Genomic DNA, 22,392 nt, shown 5'->3' with positions numbered 1-22,392 from the left:
CAGGTGGCGCGTGGCGAGGCACTTGGGGCTTTTTCCAGTCCAATTTTTGCGAGCGGGGGTGTGTGGCCAAAACGGGTGGGGGGCGCGGCCATGACGTGGGGGGGCGCGGCCATGATGTGAGGGGGCGGGACCGCCTGTCAGCCGTTCAGCTCCTCAACTCCTCAGCCGTTCAGCCGTTCAGCCGTTCAGCCGCTGTCGCTGAGCCCCTCAACTCCTCACACACAGACAGGCACACACACAGACAGGCACACACACAGACAGGCACACACACAGACTACCACTCACGCACTCACAAATACACACAGGGGGGTGAATCGGAGCCCGGGGGATCGGAGCAGGGGGGGAATCGGAAGGGGGACCGCTCCCCACAAGAGGAGAGAGTCTGTGGGAGGGAGCAGGGGGGACTTCTTTGGTGCTGCAGTTTATTTAAAATCGCTGCTTTCCTCCCACACTCTCCTCCCCGCTCCCCGAAGCCTCCCCTTCTCATTGGCTCACAGCCACACTACGTGACGCGTCGCCGCTTGGGATTACAATTCTCTTGAATCCCCTGCCGGCTGACGCGTCACAGCGTGTACTGAGCTGTGCAGCCAGGGGGGACTGGGACCGGCTCGGGAGGATTCCCCTGGTGGTGGGGAACGCTCGTGTAGCCGCCCGCGCCACCGGGCGCAGCGGGTCCCAGCCCTTATGTGGCAGTCGAAGCCGCACTTTAATCTGAAATACAGAAACCTGATGGCTTGACACTAGAGAGGAATAAAGCCTGTCACTGGGCTGTGTAAGAGTTGCTATGTGGGATTTTTTTTTCTAGGGCACCTGCTTTCAAAAATAAATTAACCAGATGATATGTCCATAAATGTGTAGTTTCATCAGCTTGAACCAGCGTGAATAAGTGATTCCCCTCCACATAGCATGTCATTTTTATGAGACGTGTAATGTCATTGCAGGCGACTGCTACAATGATGCCAGTGAAACGAATGAAATAGACAGACAAGGTAAGGTGGCGTTCTGTCACTATATAATATCATAGAGATGGGGTCAATTATATTTACCCAGGAGCAACCGTTTGTGCCGAAAATTCACATTGATAAATGGCCATATTGTCTTAAAAAAAAGGTCCCTGTTAGGACCAAAACTTCGATTGTTATTTATTTAGCTATTTTATTTTGTGGTTCAAACTTTTTAACTATTTTGATTTCTGTGAGTGCCTACATTCTCTTCTCCTACCCAAGTTTTGCAGTTTGCACCCGGGCCCTATATTCTTATCTTAAGTGTATGTGTATAATATATATATAAAACAAAAATGAATAAAGGGTGCAAATAGGTTGACCAGTAGTTGATGAATAATATAACCAATAAACGGAAGAAGTCCTAGATGGTAACAAAGTTCCAACTTCTTATAGTCCTAAAGAGAATGAAAAGAAGCCACAATAGTGAAGCACTAAAAGGCAATTTTATACGTAATAGAACATTGGCTACTTACAATGTAGCAGATAACATATATCCACACTGCCTGATTTTATCACACAAACAATCTGAAGGTAATCAGCAACTCCCTCCTGGCTTTGGAATCATCCATCAGGCTTTTTCAGTTACGTGTATAACTTTGTTTGTATAAATATATATTCTAATGCTTAGATCATCATGTTGTTTGACTGATTGATCATTATAGACAACCTGTATAGTGCAGGTGTCTTTGGTTCAATCAACCAATGGCGTTGTTGCTAGATGTGTATATTTATTTATAAAATATTTTACCAGGAAGTAATACATTGAGAGTTACCTCTCGTTTTCAAGTATGTCCTGGGCACAGAGTAAAACAAATAATACATGGTTACAAGTACAGTTACATAAATGAACAGGGTATACATTATATACAAGACATTGCGTGCACAGTTAAAGAAAATATATATTATGAGCGTATGAAACAGTTACAGACCAGGTTAAAATGTGAGACAGCCTTAGATTTGAAAGAACTTAAACTGGTGGTGGATGTGAGAGTCTCTGGTAGGTTGTTCCAGTTTTGGGGTGCACGGAAGGAGAAGGAGGAACGTCCGGATACTTTGTTGAGCCTTGGGACCATGAATAGTCTTTTGGAGTCTGATCTCAGGTGTTAAGTGCTGCAAGTGGTAGGGGTGAGGAGCTTGTTCAGGTAGCTGGGTAGCTTGCCCATGAAGAATCTAAAGGCAAGACAGGAAAGGTGAACTTTGCGCCTAGACTCTAGTGTTGACCAATCTAGTTCTTTGAGCATTTTGCAATGATGTGTGTTGTAGTTGAATTGGAGAACAAAACGACAAATTGAATTGTAGAGGGTGTCAAGTTTGCTAAGGTGGGTTTGAGGAGCCGAGCCATATACTATGTCTCCATAGTCAATAATTGACATTAGCATCTGCTGTGCGATATGCTTTCTGACCAGGAGACTTAGGGAGGATTTGTTCCTGTAAAGTACCCCTAGTTTGGCATAGGTCTTGGTTGTCAGGGTATCAATGTGCATCCCGAATGTTAAGTGGGAGTCAAACCATAAGCCCAGGTATTTAAAACTAGTGACAGGTGTTAGGGTGGTGTTAGTGTTGGTTCTAATCAGGAGCTCAGTCACTGGAAGCTTTACAAATTTAGTCTTGGTCCCAAATACCATTGTTACAGTCTTGTCAGTGTTTAAAAACAGTTTGTTTTGGGAAATCCAGTTTTCGAGTCTCAAAAAGTCAGACTGAAGTATGTGTTGAAGGTCAGAGAGGCCATGGCTGTGTGCATACAGGATTGTGTCATCTGCATACATGTGTATTGAGGCTTCCTTACAAGCTGTGGGAAGATCATTAATGAACACTGAGAAGAGTAGGGGCCCCAGAACAGAGCCTTGCGGGACACCACAGGTGATATCCAGGGGGTTGGAGTTAGAGCCTGAGATGGACACATCTTGGGATCTTCCTGATAGGTAGGACTGAAACCAGTTTAAAGCATGTTTCCCTATTCCAGAGCTCTGGAGTTTAAGCAGGATAGCATGATCAACTGTGTCAAAAGCCTTTGCAAAATCTAGGAATACTGCACCAGTGAGTTGTCCCCGTTCCATTCCACACTGGATTTCATTGCAAACTTTTAGCAGGGTAGTTACGGTGGAGTGTTTGGGACGAAACCCAGATTGGAATTGGCTAGGGAAATTTGTCTTGGTATAGAAATCGCTTAATTGGGAGTGGACACATTTTTCCATGACTTTGGATAGAATTGGGAGAAGGGAGATTGGCCTGTAGTTTGAGACAGTGTTTTTGTCCCAACTTTTGAAGATTGGGACAACTCTGGCAGTTTTCCAGGTCTTAGGGATATGGCCTGCAGACAGGATAGAGTTGACTATGGACGCAATTGGTTTGGCAATGGCTGGGGCACCAAGTCGTAGGAACCTAGATTTTGTAAGTCGGGTCCACATTGGCTGCTTAGTTTTAGTTTGAGGAGTGCTTGTATAATCTCCTCTTCAGATACTGGGCCAAATTGAAAATTGTGGGCAGTGTTGGGAGGGGGTGGGACTGTAGGGGTACTCCCAGGATGAGATTCAGGTTTGTGGTTTGGGTTGCGTTTCGCTAATAAGTTAGTGGCACACCCCACAAAGTAATCATTGAATGCATTTGCAATGTCAGTGGGGTTTGTCAGAGTAATATCCCCCTTAGTGATATTACTTGGTTGTTGATGGTTAGGAGGCTGGAATATATTGTTGATAACCTTCCATAAGTTAGCTGGGTTTGATGTATTCTGGTGGAGATTGTCAGAGTAATATTGTGCTTTTGCATGCATTGTTTGCCTTGCGCACATATTCCGCATGCATCTGTAGTGATTGAGATCCTTGGTAGTGCCAGTTACTTTGTAGCTTTTCCACAAGGCATCCCTGAACTGGTAGAGTGCTATAAGGTCAGGTTTAACCCATAGAAGGTGGGTCCCCCGTACCCTTATTTTGCGTAGTGGAGCATGGGTATCGCAGAGTTTTAAGAACTCGGATTGGAAATAGTCGAGCGCAGAATCAGGGTCAGGAATTAAATCGATTCTGTGCCATGGGCAGTTGGTAAGGTCATCCAGAAACTGTTGTGGGTTAAAGTTTTTAAATGTTCTAGTGAGGAGAACTTTAGGACTTGAATGGGGCGGTTTACTTTTTCTTACACAGTACACTATTGCATGGTCACTGAAAATATCAGGAAGGATGCCAGAGGATTGGATTCTGCTGGGGTTTGAGGAGAGAATCCAGTCTAGCAAGGAATGGTTATGCGACTTCAGGTTTATTCGTGTGGGTTGGGAAATGAGTTGTGACAGGTTAAGTGACTTGAGTTGTATCTGGATTTTGTGGTTTTTAGGGTCAAGCCAATTGAAGTTGAAATCCCCAAGAACTAGCAGCTCACTCTTCTCATTCAGAGAGGAAATGGAGCCAACAAATTGGGTGATATCAGTCAGGGATTGTAGAGGGGCTTTAGGGGGGCGGTAGATGCCAGCAAGCAAGATGGGCTTAGAAAAGGGGAGGCAGATTTTGCCAACTAGAATTTCAAAAGAGGGTGGCTTGGTGGGCAATTTAACAGTGTAAATTGTAATGTGTCTGCAATATAAAATGACACCCCTCCTTCTCTCTTTGACCTATCTCTCCTAAAAATGGAGTATCCCTGAATGGCAATATTTGCATCAGGGGTTTTAGGGGATAGCCATGTTTCTGTAAAAACGATGGCTTTGGGTTTATGCATAAGGCACCATGCCCTTAGTTCGTCCAGTTTGGGCAGCAGGCTCCGGATGTTTATATGGGCGACAGATAGCCCTTTTTGGAATTTAAAGGTGGAATTCTCAGGGGCATGGGACAGAGCTGAAATGGGAGGACCTGGGTTAGGTTCAATATCGCCTGCTAAAGAGAGTAACAGTATGAGTAGAAATTTGGGTAGTTGCTTGCAAGTTGTAAATTTGTGGTGTTTGCCATTTGAGTGAGCAGTGGTTGGTGTGCTGGTTTTTAGAGCTCTCCACCAAGATTCAGTAGATAGTGCAAGGCTTCTGAGTAGTCCAGGGTGTATGGTGATGTTGGGTGTGGGCCAGGATGGAGGAGTTTGTAGCGGGTAGAGGGAGTAACATCTCCATGAGACCAGGAGAAAAAAAAAAAAAAATACATAGCAGGCTCATGATGCCAGAGGTAGGCAGTGCTGCAAGGAACTGTTGTGAGCAGAGTGAGTGTGAGCAGACTAAACAGCAGGTGTGTGCCTGTTCCTTGTCAAATGTTTAGCTGTATTGCAATGCTAGAGTCAGTTCAGGGTTTCAGTGTATTGGCAGTCAGTTTTGGGAGAGACTGCAGTAAATAAGTTGTAAAGGGGTGGGGGGTTGAAATAGGCAGATTAGCAAGCTTGGGATCATAGTGTGATCTGAATAGCTTACCGTTTGTTGTCTTGAGTAAAAGAGTTTGCAGTAGATCCAGTCCACAGTCACCTCTAGTAAAACTGTAGTCTAACTGTATTTATCACTAAAAAAGCTCACTTTAAATGCCTCACTGTCTAATGCCTTATGCAGTTCCTGCAAAGATGCAGGAAAGGTGTTGGTATTATACAGATAAAGCAGTCACATGACTCTCCCCCTCCCCAATAAATCAGCTTGTTCCAGTTGGTCAATTAACAGCACAGAGTTAAGAGGGAGAAAAAAAAAAAACCACTTTTTAAATTCAAACATACTAACTTATATCAATTCTACAAGGCCAGATTCAGTCTTTTACATAGGATTTGCACATCAGGAACATACTTATATCAATTCTACAAGGCCAGAGTCAGTCTTTTACACAGGATTTGCACATCAGGAACATACTTATATCAATTCTACAAGGCCAGAGTCAGTCTTTTACATAGGATTTGCACATCAGGAACATACTTATATCAATTCTACAAGGCCAGAGTCAGTCTTTTATACAGGATTTGCACATCAGGAACATACTTATATCAATTCTACAAGGCCAGAGTCAGTCTTTTACACAGGATTTGCACATCAGGAACATACCTGTGAAGAGAATGCAATTAGATCCATGTCATATCAGCTGAGGTTATTGGTCTTGCATGAAGAAAGTGAGTATATTAACTATAGTCTAACTGTATTTATCACTTAAAAAGCTCACTTTAAATGCCTCACTTTCTAATGCCTAATGCAGTTGTACAGTTAGTTTTTTTTATTGCCCCTGATGAAGTTCCCACGCTAGGAACGAAACACGTAGGGTTCACATTTTGTGTACATATTTGCTACTTGCTAGTGCTCTTTTATGATACATCAACTCTCTGATCGCTGACTTGCTAAAAAGACTGCTGGAGTAACAACACGGCACACAAACCTGGGATTCCACTACAGGAGCAGCAGCTTCACTGACGGATGATTCCAAAACCAGGAGGGAGTTGCTGATTACCTTCAGATTGTTTGTGTGATAACATATATCCACACTGCCTGATTTTATCTGCTACATTGTAAGTAGCCAATTTTCTATTGCGTATAAAATTGCCTTTTAGTGCTTCACTATTGTGGCTTCTACTCATTCTCTTTAGGACTATAAGAAATTGGAACTTTGTTACCATCTTGGACTTCTTCCGTTTATTGGTTATATTATTCATCAACTACTGGTCAACCTATTTGCACCCTTAATTCATTTTTTGTTTTTTATATGTATGAAATCTTGGTGTGAGGTTAGAATTTAGAGGCTGCATTAGGGTACCTTTATTTAATTACATATTTTGATTGATTGCGCACTCATATCTTGTACTATTACAGTGTATACAGTAGCGACATCTTTTATTGCACTGAATGCCGCCGGCAAGCCGGGATCTACCCCAGCTGCCGCCAGTAACAACCGCGCGCCGCCGCGTTTCCCCCACGCACCCCCCCTCCACTTCGCGCGCAATTTTCCTCCCTTCCCGACCCCGTACCCGGCTCCTGCTCTGCCCCTCTGCTTCCCCGCACCCCCGCTTACCTTAATTTGATCTCCAGGGGTGTCGGGGAAGCCTGCGGAAGCCGGGGAAGACGGGGAAGCCGGGCGCGCATGTTACTGTGACGTCACAGTGCGCCGCCACGCGCCGCGGCTACCCGCTTCCCAGACGCATGCAGCCGGCGGCTTTTACTCGAATAAAAGCTGCCGCTGCTGTATATATATATATATATATATATATATATATATATAGATATATAGATATATATATATCTATATATATATATCTTAACATCTTGAATTTTAAATCCAGTGGTGTTATTAGAAGATATGGAAGGGTCAACACATTTTAACATGGTAGCATATTGTCTTAAAATAGTTTTGTTTACATTTCAATGTAAATTCCTCTACAATATGCTTCAACCCAGCATCCCAAGCTTTTCAACTCCTAATGTCAAGTCAAGAAACAAGTGAATCTAGTCAAAGCGATACACTATTGATGTCCAGTGAAGAGAAGTGTTGTGATTTATGAAAGCGTCATAGTATTAATATTTATGTAAAACTAATACAACTGAGAACTTTCATTGCAGATATTGGCTGTACATTAATTCCACCACAAGCTCCTTCAGGAGCACCAGGACCCCCAGGATTACCAGGCTTTAATGGTAAACATGTTGTTTTTGTATATACACACACAGATTTAACGAGTTTCATTGTACTCTCTGGTGAAAAATATTGGGATATTCTGGACCAACATTTCCATTGAACCCATGGGGTACAGAGTTATGTATATTACATAAAAAGTTGCATACAGGTGCGGACAAACATGTACAAACAAACACAAAGTGGTCCTGTTCATGAGAGCTTACAATCTAGAGGGAATGAGGGACAATGTTGAAACAAGAAAGTAAAGTGGCCACTTATTGTAGGATACGGACCAGTCTGACAGCTAAAGCTTAAGGATGTTGGGGGGGAAGGAGGTTGCATAGGTTGGAGATTGGTCCAGCCACACAACTGGTGTCAGTGGTGTTAGAGGGGGAGGGGTGAAGGATGTTAGTTAGGAAATGTACACTATTCTAAATGTGAGTGTATTGAGAAAATTATTAGTGAAATTCTATTCATTAGCTTTCAATATAAAAAAAATAATATCTTAAAGAATCTGTATTGTTGTACACCAACTCTGTAAAACATCTGGTGCTCAGAAACTAGTAGTATACAATCTAAGGTAGATGTAATGTGTATTTATTTGTGTTTAAGGCACTTGTGAAAGAATTGCAAAGTTTATTCATAGGTAGACTGTTTTACTGACTCATGCATCTCATTAAAGTCAAAATAAAAAAACTCTTGTGAAAAGTGCTCTATTGATGCGCAGTACTGATTTCAAGAATCAAAACTTGATAATTGCATTAATATACAAAATACATATGTAGAAAGTGTTATTTCTCCCACGGCTGTGTTATGGTGGGATATTTCTCCATTACCACTGCCATTTAATTCAGTGGAAACTGTGCGATGTTCTGTGTTATAACCAGTGTTCGACAAATCACCCAAAAATCTACTCGCCCAACCAAAAAATCTACTCGCCACCTAGTCCCGCCCCCAACCCCGCCCCTAGTCCCACCCCCAACCCCGCCCCTAGTCCCGCCCCCAACCCCGCTTTAAAATAAAATATATAAATAAAATACATTTAATAAATTCCTAGTCAGAACATTCGTTTTGGCAAATGTATTTATTACATTATACTACAATTAGTCCTTGTTACGTGTGTGTGTGTGTGTGTGTGTCTGTGTGTGTGTGAGTGTAAGTGTATAAATGTCGGATCTAGAAATAAAAGCCACAGGTGGATGACTAGTTTCCTGAACCCCTTAAGCAGTGTCTGGACGTCCCCGCTTCACAATATCTAAAGCAGCAATCCCGCCTGGGATCTTACCTGATCCGCAGTCCCTCAATGTCCAGGTACCTCATTCCTGCAATGTTATACATTGGAGGGGATGTGTTCCCTACCTGTCTTCTGGGTTAGGGGGGATTCTGATGTCTTCCGTGTGAAGCTTGAGTCAGATCTGGAAGAAAGCAGAGTAAGTGATTTTGGTGTAGTATAGGACAGTTAAGATATATAGGGTAAATAAGATATCCAGATACAGAGAGGGGGAGAGAGAGGAAGAGAGGGAGAGATGAAGAGAGGAAGAGAGGAAGAGAGGGAGGGAGGAAGAGAGGAAGAGAGAGGGAGAGAGAGGAAGAGAGAGAGAGAGAGGAAGAGAGGGAGAGAGGAAGAGAGGGAGAGAGGAAGAGAGGGAGAGAGGAAGAGAGGGAGAGAGGAAGAGAGGGAGAGAGGAAGAGAGGGAGAAAGAGGAAGAGAGGGAGAAAGAGGAAGAGAGGGAGAAAGAGGAAGAGAGGGAGAAAGAGGAAGAGAGGGAGAAAGAGGAAGAGAGGGAGGGAGAGGAAGAGAGAGGGAGAGAGTGGAAGAGAGGGAGAGAGAGGGTAAGAGGGAGAGAGACGGAGAGAGGGGGAGAGAGGAAGAGAGGGAGGGAGAGGGAGAGAGTGGAAGAGAGGGAGAGAGTGGAAGAGAGGGAGAGAGTGGAAGAGAGTGGAAGAGTGGAAGAGAGTGGAAGAGTGGAAGAGAGTGGAAGAGTGGAAGAGAGTGGAAGAGAGGGAGAGAGTGGAAGAGAGGGAGAGAGTGGAAGAGAGGGAGAGAGTGGAAGAGAGGGAGAGAGTGGAAGAGAGGGAGAGAGTGGAAGAGAGGAAGAGAGGGAGAGAGTGGAAGAGAGGGAGAGAGTGGAAGAGAGGGAGAGAGTGGGAGAGAGTGGAAGAGAGGGAGAGAGTGGAAGAGAGGGAGAGAGTGGAAGAGAGGGAGAGAGTGGAAGATAGGGAGAGAGGGAGAGAGAGGGAGAGAGAGGGAGAGAGAGGGAGAGAGAGGAAGAGGAAGAGAGGGGAATAGAGAGGAATAGAGAGGAATAGAGAGGAAGAGAGAGAGAGGAGAGAGAGAGGAGAGAGAGAGGAGAAAGAGAGAGGAGAGAGAAAGAGAGAGAAAAGAGAGGAGAGAGAGAGAAGAAAGAGAGAGGAGAGAGAGAGAAGAAAGAGAGGAGAGAGAGAGAAAAAAGAGACAGAGGAGGGAGAGAGAAAAAGAGACAGGAGAGAGAAGGAGGAGAGAAAGAGAGAGGGGAGAGAAAGAGAGAGGGAAGACGGGGCAGACCAGAGAGAGGGGGGAGACCAGAGAGAGGGGAGAGGGGGGAGACCAGAGAGAGGGGAGAGGGGGGAGACCAGAGAGAGGGGAGAGGGGGGAGACCAGAGAGGGGAGAGGGGGGAGACCAGAGAGAGGGGAGACCAGAGAGAGGGGAGACCAGAGAGAGGGGAGATGGGGGAGACCAGAGAGAGGGGAGACGGGGAAGACCAGAGAGAGGGGAGAGGGGGGAGACCAGAGAGAGGGGAGACCAGAGAGAGGGGAGAGGGGGGAGACCAGAGAGAGGGGAGAGGGGGGAGACCAGAGAGAGGGGAGGGGGGGAGACCAGAGAGAGGGGAGAGGGGGGGAGACCAGAGAGAGGGGAGAGGGGGGGAGACCAGAGAGAGGGGAGATGGGGGGAGACCAGAGAGAGGGGAGACGGGGGGAGACCAGAGAGAGTGGGGCAGGGGTGACTGACTGACCGGGACAGGGGTGACTGACTGACCGGGACAGGGGTGACTGACTGACCGGGACAGGGGTGACTGACTGACCAGGTTAGGGGTGACTGACTGACCGGGGCAGGGGTGACTGACTGACCGGGGCATGTGACTGATTGGGGGGGGGTACCTCTGGTGTCACACACATACACATTCTCCCATATATATACACACACACACTCCCACACCCATATATACACACACTCCCACACCCATATATACACACACTCCCACACACATATATACACACACTGCCACACCCATATATACACACACACTCCCACACCCATATATACACACACACTCCCACATATACACACACACTCCCACATATACACACACTCCCACATATACACACACACTCCCACATATATACACACACTCCCACATATATACACACAACTCCCACATATATACACACACACTCCCACATATATACACACACACCCATGCATATACACACACACACACATATATATATACACACACACACACATATACACACACACACACACACACGACAGGGGGAAGAAGAGGTAAGGCAGCAGGACCGAGCACCACCACTGCCACGCTCGTAACCCCCCCCCCCCCCCCCGTGACCATCACCAGCCCGGAGATGTGGGGACATGGAGAGAAGGGGGAACACCCGCACTGCAATCCCCTGCCCTGCGTGGGACTCGGGGACAGGGAGAGAAGGGGGAACACCCGCACTGCAATCCCCTGCCCCGCGCGGGACTCGGGGACAGGGAGAGAAGGGGGAACACCCGCACTGCAATCCCCTGCCCTGCGCGGGACTCGGGGACAGGGAAAGAAGGGGGAACACCCACACTGCAATCCCCTGCCCCGCGCGGGACTCGGGGACAGGGAGAGAAGAGGCCGGGGAGTAAGGGGGCTTGCAGGGAAGGAGCAGAGGGGCCGCCAGACGGAGGATTGGAGAGTACTTACTCTCCAACGATCTCCGGCCAGAAAAAATGGCTGCTAGTTGGGGGCGGGCTCATATAGAGCCTGGCCGCGCGCCCACAAAGCCTGGGAGCGCGCGCCAATCAGCCAGCGCGAGCGGGAACATTTTCAGCGCGAGCAGGGGGGAATTTAAAAAAACGAACACGTGTGCTGCTTGGGCCAATATTTACACGCCCGGGGGTTAAATCCACCCGCCCCGGGCGAGTAAATGTATAGGATTGTCGAACACTGGTTATAACGCATTATCAGTAGGTTTAAAAAAAGCATTCTATATTATCCATATTCACATCAGCAAATAACAATAAAAACAGTAATGCTTTAGCAGTAACTGTGCCTCACGTACTAATTCTGAAAAAAAAAAACAATCCTCTTCTGCACCCACCTAATTTCCATCGCATTCATTTGTAATAACGTTACAATGTATACTCATCCACAAGAAAACAAGCAAGGTGTGATGTTTTTCTGTGAAACCCTCATTACCCTTATTTATTTTATGTTACCAACATATTTTGTTGCACATTACAATGGGGAAGTGAAAAAGAACAACAAAAATCAAACATAAAGAGCTAATAACAATATCACTAGTGAGCACAGTCACGTCTCAGACAGGACTGCATCCCTGTCGTTCCCCATTATCTTTCAGCAAATAGCGGCCACAATGCAGTCGCCCCGGGCGACTGGGCGACCACATTTTTAGAGCCCTGCCTATAAGCATACAGTATGACTGCCGCATTAGGGCTGTTATATACAGGATGCGGCCGTGCGGCCGCGCGTTCCTATGCGAAAGCGCGTGCACGTGCCGCATGCTTTTCCTGTATATAGTGCCGGGAGCTGCAGGTAATGTATATGTGTGTGTATGTGTATGTATGTGTGAGTATATGTGTGTGTGCATGGGTTGTGGGAGTGAAAGGAAGTCCTAAAAGATTTTTTAAAGAAGAAAAAAAAGTTTAATAAATATTTTTTTTTTGTTTTGCAATCCTTGACACACGCACACACACATCCATACAAACACACATACACGCATACACACACATACACACACATACATACATTTGAGCGCAGGCAGCGGCGCGAAAAGATGATTTTCCTCATCTTCGCCGCTGTCTGTCGGCTCCCCTCTCCCTGACGTGCGCGCGCGGCCCTTGTATAGAAAGGCTGACTGACGTCAGCCAACTAGAAATCCGCGCGCACGCATGGCGCAGCACGCGCCCGGCACTATAGAACGTGCCTTACACAGCTTTTCAGCACAGCCTGGGTTAAGAAGTGCACAGCTAGTAAACCTACTCACTGACGGCTAATGAGCTAATTGTGATTTGAACATCCTGTGCAGAAGCGCTTGGGCATTGATGGTTGTTATTGTTTTCTCCGTTATGAAACTTCACTTTTCTCCCATTAGGTATAAGAGGTCAACCAGGAATTGCAGGTGCACAGGGTCCCGACGGAGTCTGGGGCTTCAAAGGAGTGAAAGGGGATACAGGGACTGCGAGTTTCCCTGGTCCAGCAGGTCATTTGTTTGTATTTATTATGCTTGAATGTAACATTAATTGACTAGAGATAATGCAGTAGAAAGGAAATGTATACCTTTACAACAGTTAACATAGTAATTATTACTGTTGTCTTTCATTATTGTATTCATATATGCTGCCGACCCTGTACACAGTGATATTGGATATGTGTCAAGTTCACCAAATGAGCTTGATTCATTTTCATAACATTGTGCTCTTACCTCTCCTAACTCCTCATATAGCCACTCACCGAGAGCACTCGCTGGTGCAAGCAGAGTCAAATTGGGACCAAGCACTTTCATATATTAAGGATCTATTAATTTAACTGTAATAAGGACATTTGTGCACAGGTTTTCATCTCGCTGTATTCAGTAAGCCCTAATTAGATATCCAAACCATGCAAAAACTGCGTCTTTTTGAGAGAGAGCAAAAGTAAAATAGGTCTTTTGCGGGTTTCTAAAAAAACAAAATCATACTGTTTTATTAGATGCAGATAAGAGGTTTTTTTTCACATTTCCCTCGGATTAAAAAATGTGTCTTAATTCGACTCAGCGTTCAAATATAACACAGAATCTACAATGTTCGGGGTTCGAACCTGCGAAAGTGTCCATCCTTCGAAATAACGTAGCGTTACTTAAGTCATAACTAACTCTGGCATTACCCAGAATCCCTTTCTGTACTAAGCAAGGGTCTGAGATCTAGAAAAATATAATCCTGCATAATACCCAGCTAGACTCTGTCATTTACAAGAGGGCTCTTTGACATATATACCTGTGAATAGATTAACCTATGCTCCATGTTGGGGGATACCTGTGAACACAGCTGTGACACCAAGGAAATATGCAGTCTTATGACTGTGAAATATATTCAAATTTGCATATTTTCCATGTACCTGAGGTGTAGTCACAGGTATCTCATGTTGAGGTATATAAGTCAGTAAGCCCTCTCCTAAATTAGTTTTGTTCTCATCTCCTCATTACAGAAATTAACACTAAAGGTAAGGAAATGTTACACCGTCCAAAATGATCTAAATTCCAATGACTCCAGACTTATTCTCAAGCCAGATGTTGGCTGTCAGGGATAACATTTTCTGTTTGAAGATCTGATGAAAGGGTCCCTTCTTTGTTTAACTGACAGACTTTTAGTTTAGAGACACTTATTGTAGGGGCTTTTTAAGACAACATTTCCCATGAACTTTAATGGAAAATCTCGTCCAAAAACGACTTGGTCAGCTGCTCATTAGAGCCTTATTCTCGATTGTCTGTATCAGCTGTTCAGGTCGTTAGCGGACGAAATACCCATCAAAGTCTGTCTTTATAGAACTACCCCCATAGTGGGGAAGAAGGCAGGTCGTAAAATATGTGACAGCAAGGTTGGAAACGGCAGGTTGGTGGAATTGATGGGAAGTAACTACTACGATATCCTAATCCATAATTAATAAGTCGTTAATACATTCATAAAAAAACTTCAGTTTTAAGTATGTTTCTAGGGTCCATTTTTCAAAGAACCCTACTGTATTTCCGGGTTTGAATTAAAAGGCTTGGTAAACCACTTGCAAGCTGTAATGACGCAGCAAACTTTTTTTTTGCAGCTAAAAAACAACAAACCTCTCACTTAGGTTCAAGTTTCACACATCTCTATTAATTAGTGAAGAAGTGAATGCGCTAGAATATGAATTTCTGCACACGAATAATAGCTGTGTCTTACAAATAAAATTGGTTGGCTGGTAGCCCAGTATTTCCTAAAGAAATCGTTTTCAAAACCAGCGTTAACTAAATGAATTACATGCATTGATTGCTATATTTTGGCTATATTTGTTTTTTTTTCCGTTGCAGGCTTCCCTGGGTCAAGTGGGGACAGGGGTAGTAATGGTTTTCCTGGACTGCAGGGGTTGCGTGGTCCTACAGGGAAACCTGGCATTATTGGACTAGAGGGAGAGAAAGGAGCTGCAGGTGATGTGTTGGGAGCACCGTCAGGAGCCCCCGGGGATAATGGACTGCATGGTTTCAAAGGGCTGAAAGGCAAACAAGGGGACCAAGGAATGCCCGGAATAAGAGGTAGTTCTAATGCATTTTTCCTTTATTGTCCCTGTTTCCTCAAAATATTTTACGTTAGAGGTGGAATTATACTTTGGACTAGAAAGAATTAACAGTATCGGTGATCAGTTTTATACGTTAAAACTAGCTGTACACCTTAAAAAATAAACCAGTACTGTTGTCACGAACTGTGAGCACATGACTTGTATATGTGACAAGGGTTAATGCGCACGGATAACTAGTTGACTCACCTTTCAGCTAAGCAAGGTACTTGAAATGAGTAATATCTATCCTCAATCCATCACAATATATATCTTAACTCGCTGTCACCACCAAAGGAATATTCATTTGCAGAATCTATGGTCCCTGTTCAATAAGAAAAATGTGCGCTTAACACACAAAAATCTGTGGTATCAAAATGTGTCAGAAAATGTAAAGTACTCGACAAAACATGCAAGCTCAATCAGAGCCCAAATATCTACTTATTACAGTTTAGATTTAATAAACAAAAGTAGTACAGGGCTTAGGTTACAGAAAAAGATTATTACAAGAACGTACAGTATAAAATACAGAGAGTTTCTTAAAATACTAAGGATAAAATAAAGAATTCTTATACTTTACATTAGAACATGTAACATATTCTTCCTAGAGAGGTCACTGGAGTAAGAATGTTCAGAATTCATGTATCTTGTTGACATCAGGCACCACTGTTAAATTCTGATTTCATAACTCAATTGTAGAGCTCATACCTTAAACCCTTTAATTGAAAACAACATATGCTCCCCTTCTTGGTGTGTTCACAACCCACCTCTTCATCAATCAGCCCAATGACAGTTTTACTACTGAAGGAAAAAAAACCTTACTTTTGACTTTTAAATTTCACCTCAATATATAAAAGACTTCATAACTTTGTTTTTATAATACTTAGACACACGCCATCTTCACTGTTGCATCTGTTTATGTAATACACACGTGTATTTGAAACATGGCACATTAACTTCTAATTTTGCATGAGAAAAGATATCAGAGATGATAACATAGACCACCCCGTCAGTCTTAGTATCACTTGATTCGTGTGAACGAAACAGTTCCAAATATCTATTCATCTTTCTTGCAAATTGCTGTCAGACTCATGATATTTCCCATTCTGTAATCTTACACACTTTTTGGAACACTTTCTTAGCCACACCCTCTGGTATTTGCAGATCAGCTTCATTAGTCTCTTTCAACATACAAAAACAGGGTTTTTTGTTATTTCTGCTGTCAGAAAAGAGTTTCCTGAAACCCAGGTTTTGACCCCAGATACCCTGAGTATTATAAAACACATAAAACTAGGCCTGGTCAGTCATGTGACTGGCAATAAAAACAATTCTTGTATTTTTACGACAATTTGCAAGTAAAATTAACCTTTGGTGTGCCAGATTGATTAAAATACTTAATGCTTCATGATATTATCGTGACAGCTGTACAGTATTTCAAGATCAGAAAATGTTTCTTCTTTTCAGTTAAAACTGGGCCTCTAAATAGAGGGTTAATTGTTAATATTGTTTGCTCCATGCCTGTGATGAGATGATGGAGAGATTAATAGATGCACAATCTGAGCTAATTAGGGAAGATGGTAATGTTAAGGAAGAAATAAGGCAGAGATTATTTTTGCTGCTGCATGCTTACTCCATATACAAAGGACAATTAGAAAAGGGTATAGATAAGTGACATTAATACCCTAAACGGGTAATAATGTTTTTTATTATTATTATTTAATTGTATGTATTTGTACAGAAAATAAAATAAGCAACATATGCATGTAACAAATGTTACTTTCTTATGTAACTATTACAATGCTACAGTATATATACTATTTTACTAATAAAGACAGAAATGATTCAAATGTGACAATTAAGAGGTCTGACCTGTGGGTAATAATGTTTATTAATGTGCTCATGGTAGATATTCTAAAGTTATTTAAAAATACTTATAATTGTCTGATATTATTGAAAAAGGCTAATATTGCCCTGTTTTCACGTCATAAATATATTCCTGTCATTTGTACACTTCCAGCTGCTTCTTGTAATGGAAAATCTGGCCTTAAATAAAACCCCACATACAATATGCTGCCATCTTTCACGGTACTCTGTCCAACACTAATAACCATTAGGACATTCCTTCCCAGCAGCAGTTTTATTTCTAACTTCTAAACTTTGTGAACAAATGTCACCTTATATTTGCAGCAATAGACAAGTACAAATTTGCAGCAGAGACTACGTTATTATATTGCTGATTACAATTTTAATTAAACCTTCCGTGTTGATTTTACATTTGTCTTCTGCGAGGGTATTTTTGTATTTTTTCGTCGACTTCCCATCCTTATTGACGTTATGCTCCTTCTTGTCCAGTAATGTTCCACATATTTTGTTCCTCAAGGTGCTGGTGGTTTACCAGGGACGTGGGGCTTTAAAGGCATACAAGGTGGCCCTGGAGCGCCCGGAACCCCTGGATTGCCAGGGATTGCCGGATCCTATGGATTCCCAGGGATGCCAGGGAAGCAAGGAGCACCAGGAACACAAGGTTCCCCAGGATTTCGAGGTTAGAGCATGGTGATGTCTACAGTATTATATCTTGAACAATTAGTCCTTGTGGGGTATAAAATAGATGGTATCTTGCTTAATGCATCCATATTACTTATTTCCGGGAGTACTATCTCCACTAATGTTAAGGTACTAAGAAAGATACTAATTATGTTGACTTCCTTTTATTGAACACCATCGTCATAACCATGAGTGTCTGCCTTAAGGACAAGGATGTGCACCAGTTCGTCTGAGGACTCAACTACTCCCTCCTTCCTGCTCTCTTTACAGGTTTATAATAAAATGTCATTGAGATTACGCATTTATGTTGCTGTTGCCTTAAGCTATGTGTCTGTTGTAACATGGGGAAAACAGTGGCACATTCATATTTAGAATGAGTTTATCTGCAATTAAAGATTCATTACTAAATTAGGTCAAAATTAGAAGAGGTGCAGGAATTCCCCTTCTCTGAAGCAGACCATTTAATAAATGAAATTGTAAAGTCTCTGAAATTATTGGACATGTTTACTAAGTGGCGCAAAGCCATACAGCACCTTGTGGCTCATTACCATGGATGGGCCAAAATGTGCCCCCATAACTCATCCCAAATGTCAAACCAGGGTACAATAAATAAGAACTATAGGGGCTGTGTATCAAAGTCTTCCACATGCAAGAAAGTGGCAACCCATAAAACAGCCTTTATCAAAGAAAAACTTTCTATTGAAAGGTGTGATACATTTTTTGCCGTCACATCAGGAGCCCCAAATGTGCATCAAGAGCAAAGACCTAATTTCTTTGGGGCATACCGTACATGTATTTCCTAATGTGTAATTCTTGATATTGATATATTTTTTATAACTACACAAATGCAAAAAGACACTGCACATTTTGTTTAAATTATATATGATCAAACATTTATTTATTTATGAAACGTTTTACCAGGAAGTAATGCATTGAGAGTTACCTCTCGTTTTCAAGTATGTCCTGGGCATAGAGTTAAGATGACAAATAATACATGGTTACAATACATAGTTACATAGTGAACAGGGTATATATTATATACAAGACATTGCATACACAGTTAAAGATAATATATATTATAGGCGTATGTAACAGTTACAGACCAGATTAAAATGTGAGACAGCTTTAGTTTTGAACGAATTTAGGCTGGTGAGGGCTGTGAGAGTCTCCAGTAGTTTGTTCCAGTTTTGGGGTGCACGGTGAGAGAAGGAGGAGCAGCCGCATACTTTGCTGAACCTTGGGGCCATGAACAGTCTTTTGGAGTCAGATCTCAGATAAGTGCTGCATGTGTTAGGTGTGAGGAGCTTGTTCAGATAGACGGGTAGCTTGTCCAGAAAGTATTTGAAAGCGAGACAGGAAAGATTAATTTTGCGTCTACACTCAAGTGATGACCAGTCTAGTTTTTTAATCATTTCGCAGTGCTGTGTGTTGTAGTTGCATTGAAGAACAAAACGGCATATCGAATTGTAGAGGGTGTCAAGTTTGCTAAGGTGGGTTTGGGGTGCAGAGCCATATACTATGTCCCAATAGTCGATAATTGGCATTAGCATCTGGTGTGCGATACGCTTTCTGACCAGCAGACTTAGGGAGGATTTGTTCCTGTAAAGTACACCTAGTTTGGCATATGTTTTGGATGTCAGGGTATCAATGTGCATCCCAATTGTTAAATGGGAGTCAAACCATATGCCCAAATATTTAAAACTAGTAACAGGAGTTAGGGTGGTATTAGCATTGGTTCTGATCTGGAGCTCAGTCATTGGAAGCTTTAAAAATGTAGCCTTGGTCCCAAATACCATTGTTACAGTCTTGTCAGTGTTTAAAAACAGTTTGTTTTGGGAAATCCAATTGTCAAGTATCAAAAAGTCAGATTGAAGTATGTGTTCAAGGTCGGAGAGGCTAGGGCTGTGTGCATATAAGATGGTGTCATCTGCATACATGTGTATTGAAGCTCCCTTCAAGCTGTAGGAAGATCATTGATGAACACTGAGAACATAGGGGCCCCAGGACAGAGCCTTGCGGGACACCACGGTGATATCCAAGGGGAAGGAGTTCAAGCCTTAGATAGACACATGTTGGGATCCACCTGATAGGTAGGAATGAAACCTGTTTAAAGCATGCTTCCCTATTCCAGAGCACTGGAGTTTGTTAAACAAGATAACATGATCAAAAGTATCAAAAGCCTTTGCAAAATCTAGGAATATTGCACCAGTGAGTTATCCCAGTTTCATTGTAAACTTTCATTGTAAACTTTCATTGTATTTCATTTCATTGTAAACTTTTAGCAGGGTAGTTACCATGGAGTGTTTGTGGTGAAAGCCAGATTGGAAATGGCTATGGAAATTTGTCTTGGTATAGTAATCGCTTAATTGGGAGTGAACACATTTTTCCATGACTTTGGATAGTATTGGGAGAAGAGAGATTGGCCTGTAGTTTGAGACAGTGTTTTTGTCCCCACTTTTGAAGATTGGGACAACTCTGGCAGTTTGCCAGGTCTTAGGGATATGGCATGCAGACAGTATAGAGTTGACTATAGAAGCAATTGGTTTGGCAATGGTTGGGGCACCACGTTTTAGGAACTTAGATTGCAGTAAGTCAGGTCCACATTGGCTGCTTAGTTTTAATTTGAGGAGCTCTTGTGTAATCTCCTCTTCGGATACTGGGCCAAATTGAAAATTGTGAGCAGTGTTGGGAGAGGGTGGGGCTATATGGGTACTCTCAGATTGAGGTTCATGTTTGTGGTTTCGGTTGCGTTTCGCTATTAAGTTAGTAGCACACCCCACAAAGTAATCATTGAATGCAATGTCAGTGGGATTTGTCAGAGTAATATCCTCCTTAGTGATATTACATGGCTGTTGATGGCTAGAAGGCTGGAATATGTTGTTGATAACCTTCCAGAAGTTAGCTGGGTTTGATGTATTCTGGAGGAGATTGTCAGAGTAATATTGTGCTTTTGCATGTCTTGTTTGCCTGTGCACATATTCCACAGGTATCTGTAGTGATTAAGATCCTTGGTAGTGCCAGTTACTTTGTAGCTTTCCCACAAGGCATCCCTGAACTGGTAGAGAGCTATAAGGTCAGTTGTAACCACGGAAGGTGGGGCCCCGGTCCTCTTATTCTGCGTAGTGGAGCATGGGTATCACAGAGTTTTTAGAACTCCGATTTGGAATTTTAAGGGGGTATGCTCAGGGGTATGGGACAGAGTTGAGAAGGGAGGGCCTGAGTTAAGTTCAATATCACCTGCTAACGAGAGTAATAGTATGAGTAGAAATCTGTGGTAGCTGTGTTGGTCCTTTCTTCCATGTAGTAACAAAGGAAGGAGAGGGTGTATGTGGTAAGATAACTACCTGGTGGTCCAATAAAAGGTATGTTACAAGCTTTCAAACCTCTAAGAGTCCTTCATAGGGTATGGCAGAAATACAGAAACAAAATATTTAAGTGTAAGTAAGAGGGATATCTGGTTACAATGGATGTTGAGAGGAAGGGTGGAAAAATATAAGGTAAAAACAGGTAGCCTGGTGTGAAAATGTTACTGTGGAGACATACCTGTAAAAGGCATCAAACATACACATCTATATAAAAGACTTAATGCTGGGGCCCCAAAGTTGGGCTGCTGCAGTTGTGCTGACCAGGGTCCATGCATCCGGATTGGGCATCTCACAGCAATAATCTTCCGGCACCAAGGCAGTCTGCCCACGCGTGGCTGCTTTCCCTGGCCTGCATCGTTCCAGTTATAACTATATCATTAATGGGGGAATCTCTGAGTCATCCGAGGAGTGGGAAGGCTATTCCAATCAGAGGCTTCTTTACATGCAATAATTAATTTGTTGTACATATTATTATTATTATCATCATTTATTTATAATGCATCATCATATTCTGTATCGCAGTACAATAGGGTTGGAGGACAAAAACAATAAATTAAGAAACATTACCATACATTGGTAGAGTAGGCAATGAGGACCCTGTCCCAAGGAGCTTATAATTTCTAAAGAAGGGTAACTGGAAACATGAGGTATCGGATGCCTGCTTGTTAATTGAGGGAGTTTGTGTTAGGGAAGAAGTGGGATTATGTGGAGGTAGAGCTGTGAGAACAGATAATGTGGAAAGATGAAAATGCTTCAATATACAATAGAAATACTTTACCCAAGACCAATAACAGAGCAGCTATAACAGCAGCAAACTGCAGCAAAAGGCTGCCGACTTTCGCGCAACAATGGTGTTATATCCTTGTACAGGGGTGGCCAACCAGTGGCCCGCAGGCCCCCGTGGAATCAAGATGTCTACAGCGGCATTTGCAGTAGCCCACATGATCAGCCTCTCACGCCAACTTGCTTACATTCACTTGCCGCTCCGCTGACATCTTCACACGCTGCCATGCCGACATCTGCAGTGGGAATGGAGGGGAGCTGGGGCCTCACTGCAGTTGCGAAAATGGGGCAAGCCTCAATGCAAGTGCGGAAGTGGGGTAGGTCCCACTTCCGGTGGGAGGGCAGCCCGGCAAGAGAAGAGGCTAAATATCATGCAGGCAACTTTACAAGGTAACATTTTTACAGTGGGGGAGAGGATTTGTGTGTAAAGGGGGATAATTTGTGTGTGGAGATGGAGAACAGGAGGATTTGTGGGTGGAGAGGAGGATTAGAGTGTGGAGAGAGGGAGGATTTGTGTGTGAAGCGGAGAGGAGGAAGATTTGTGTGTGGAGGGGGCGAGGAGGAGGATTTTGGAGCTGAGAGGATTGTAAAAGGGTGGGAAGAATTGCG

General features: G+C 43.2%; 1 protein-coding gene across 1 annotated transcript in view; it reads left to right on the top strand.

The window, feature by feature from the left end:
* The window catches only part of COL4A2 (collagen type IV alpha 2 chain), a 237,402-nt gene that overhangs the window by 174,362 nt on the left and 40,648 nt on the right, over positions 1–22,392 (top strand). Inside the window, exons 26-30 of the mRNA XM_075590709.1 lie at positions 942–989; positions 7,486–7,560; positions 12,906–13,013; positions 14,850–15,071; positions 17,472–17,633. Of these exons, the coding sequence (XP_075446824.1) occupies positions 942–989; positions 7,486–7,560; positions 12,906–13,013; positions 14,850–15,071; positions 17,472–17,633 (615 nt within the window). The remainder of the gene's footprint in view (positions 1–941; positions 990–7,485; positions 7,561–12,905; positions 13,014–14,849; positions 15,072–17,471; positions 17,634–22,392) is intronic.

Source organism: Ascaphus truei, chromosome 3, assembly GCF_040206685.1.
Source record: "Ascaphus truei isolate aAscTru1 chromosome 3, aAscTru1.hap1, whole genome shotgun sequence".
NCBI classification, from domain to species: domain Eukaryota; kingdom Metazoa; phylum Chordata; class Amphibia; order Anura; family Ascaphidae; genus Ascaphus; species Ascaphus truei.
Note: the sequence above shows the minus strand (reverse complement) of the source record. Positions and strands in the feature narration are given on the sequence as shown.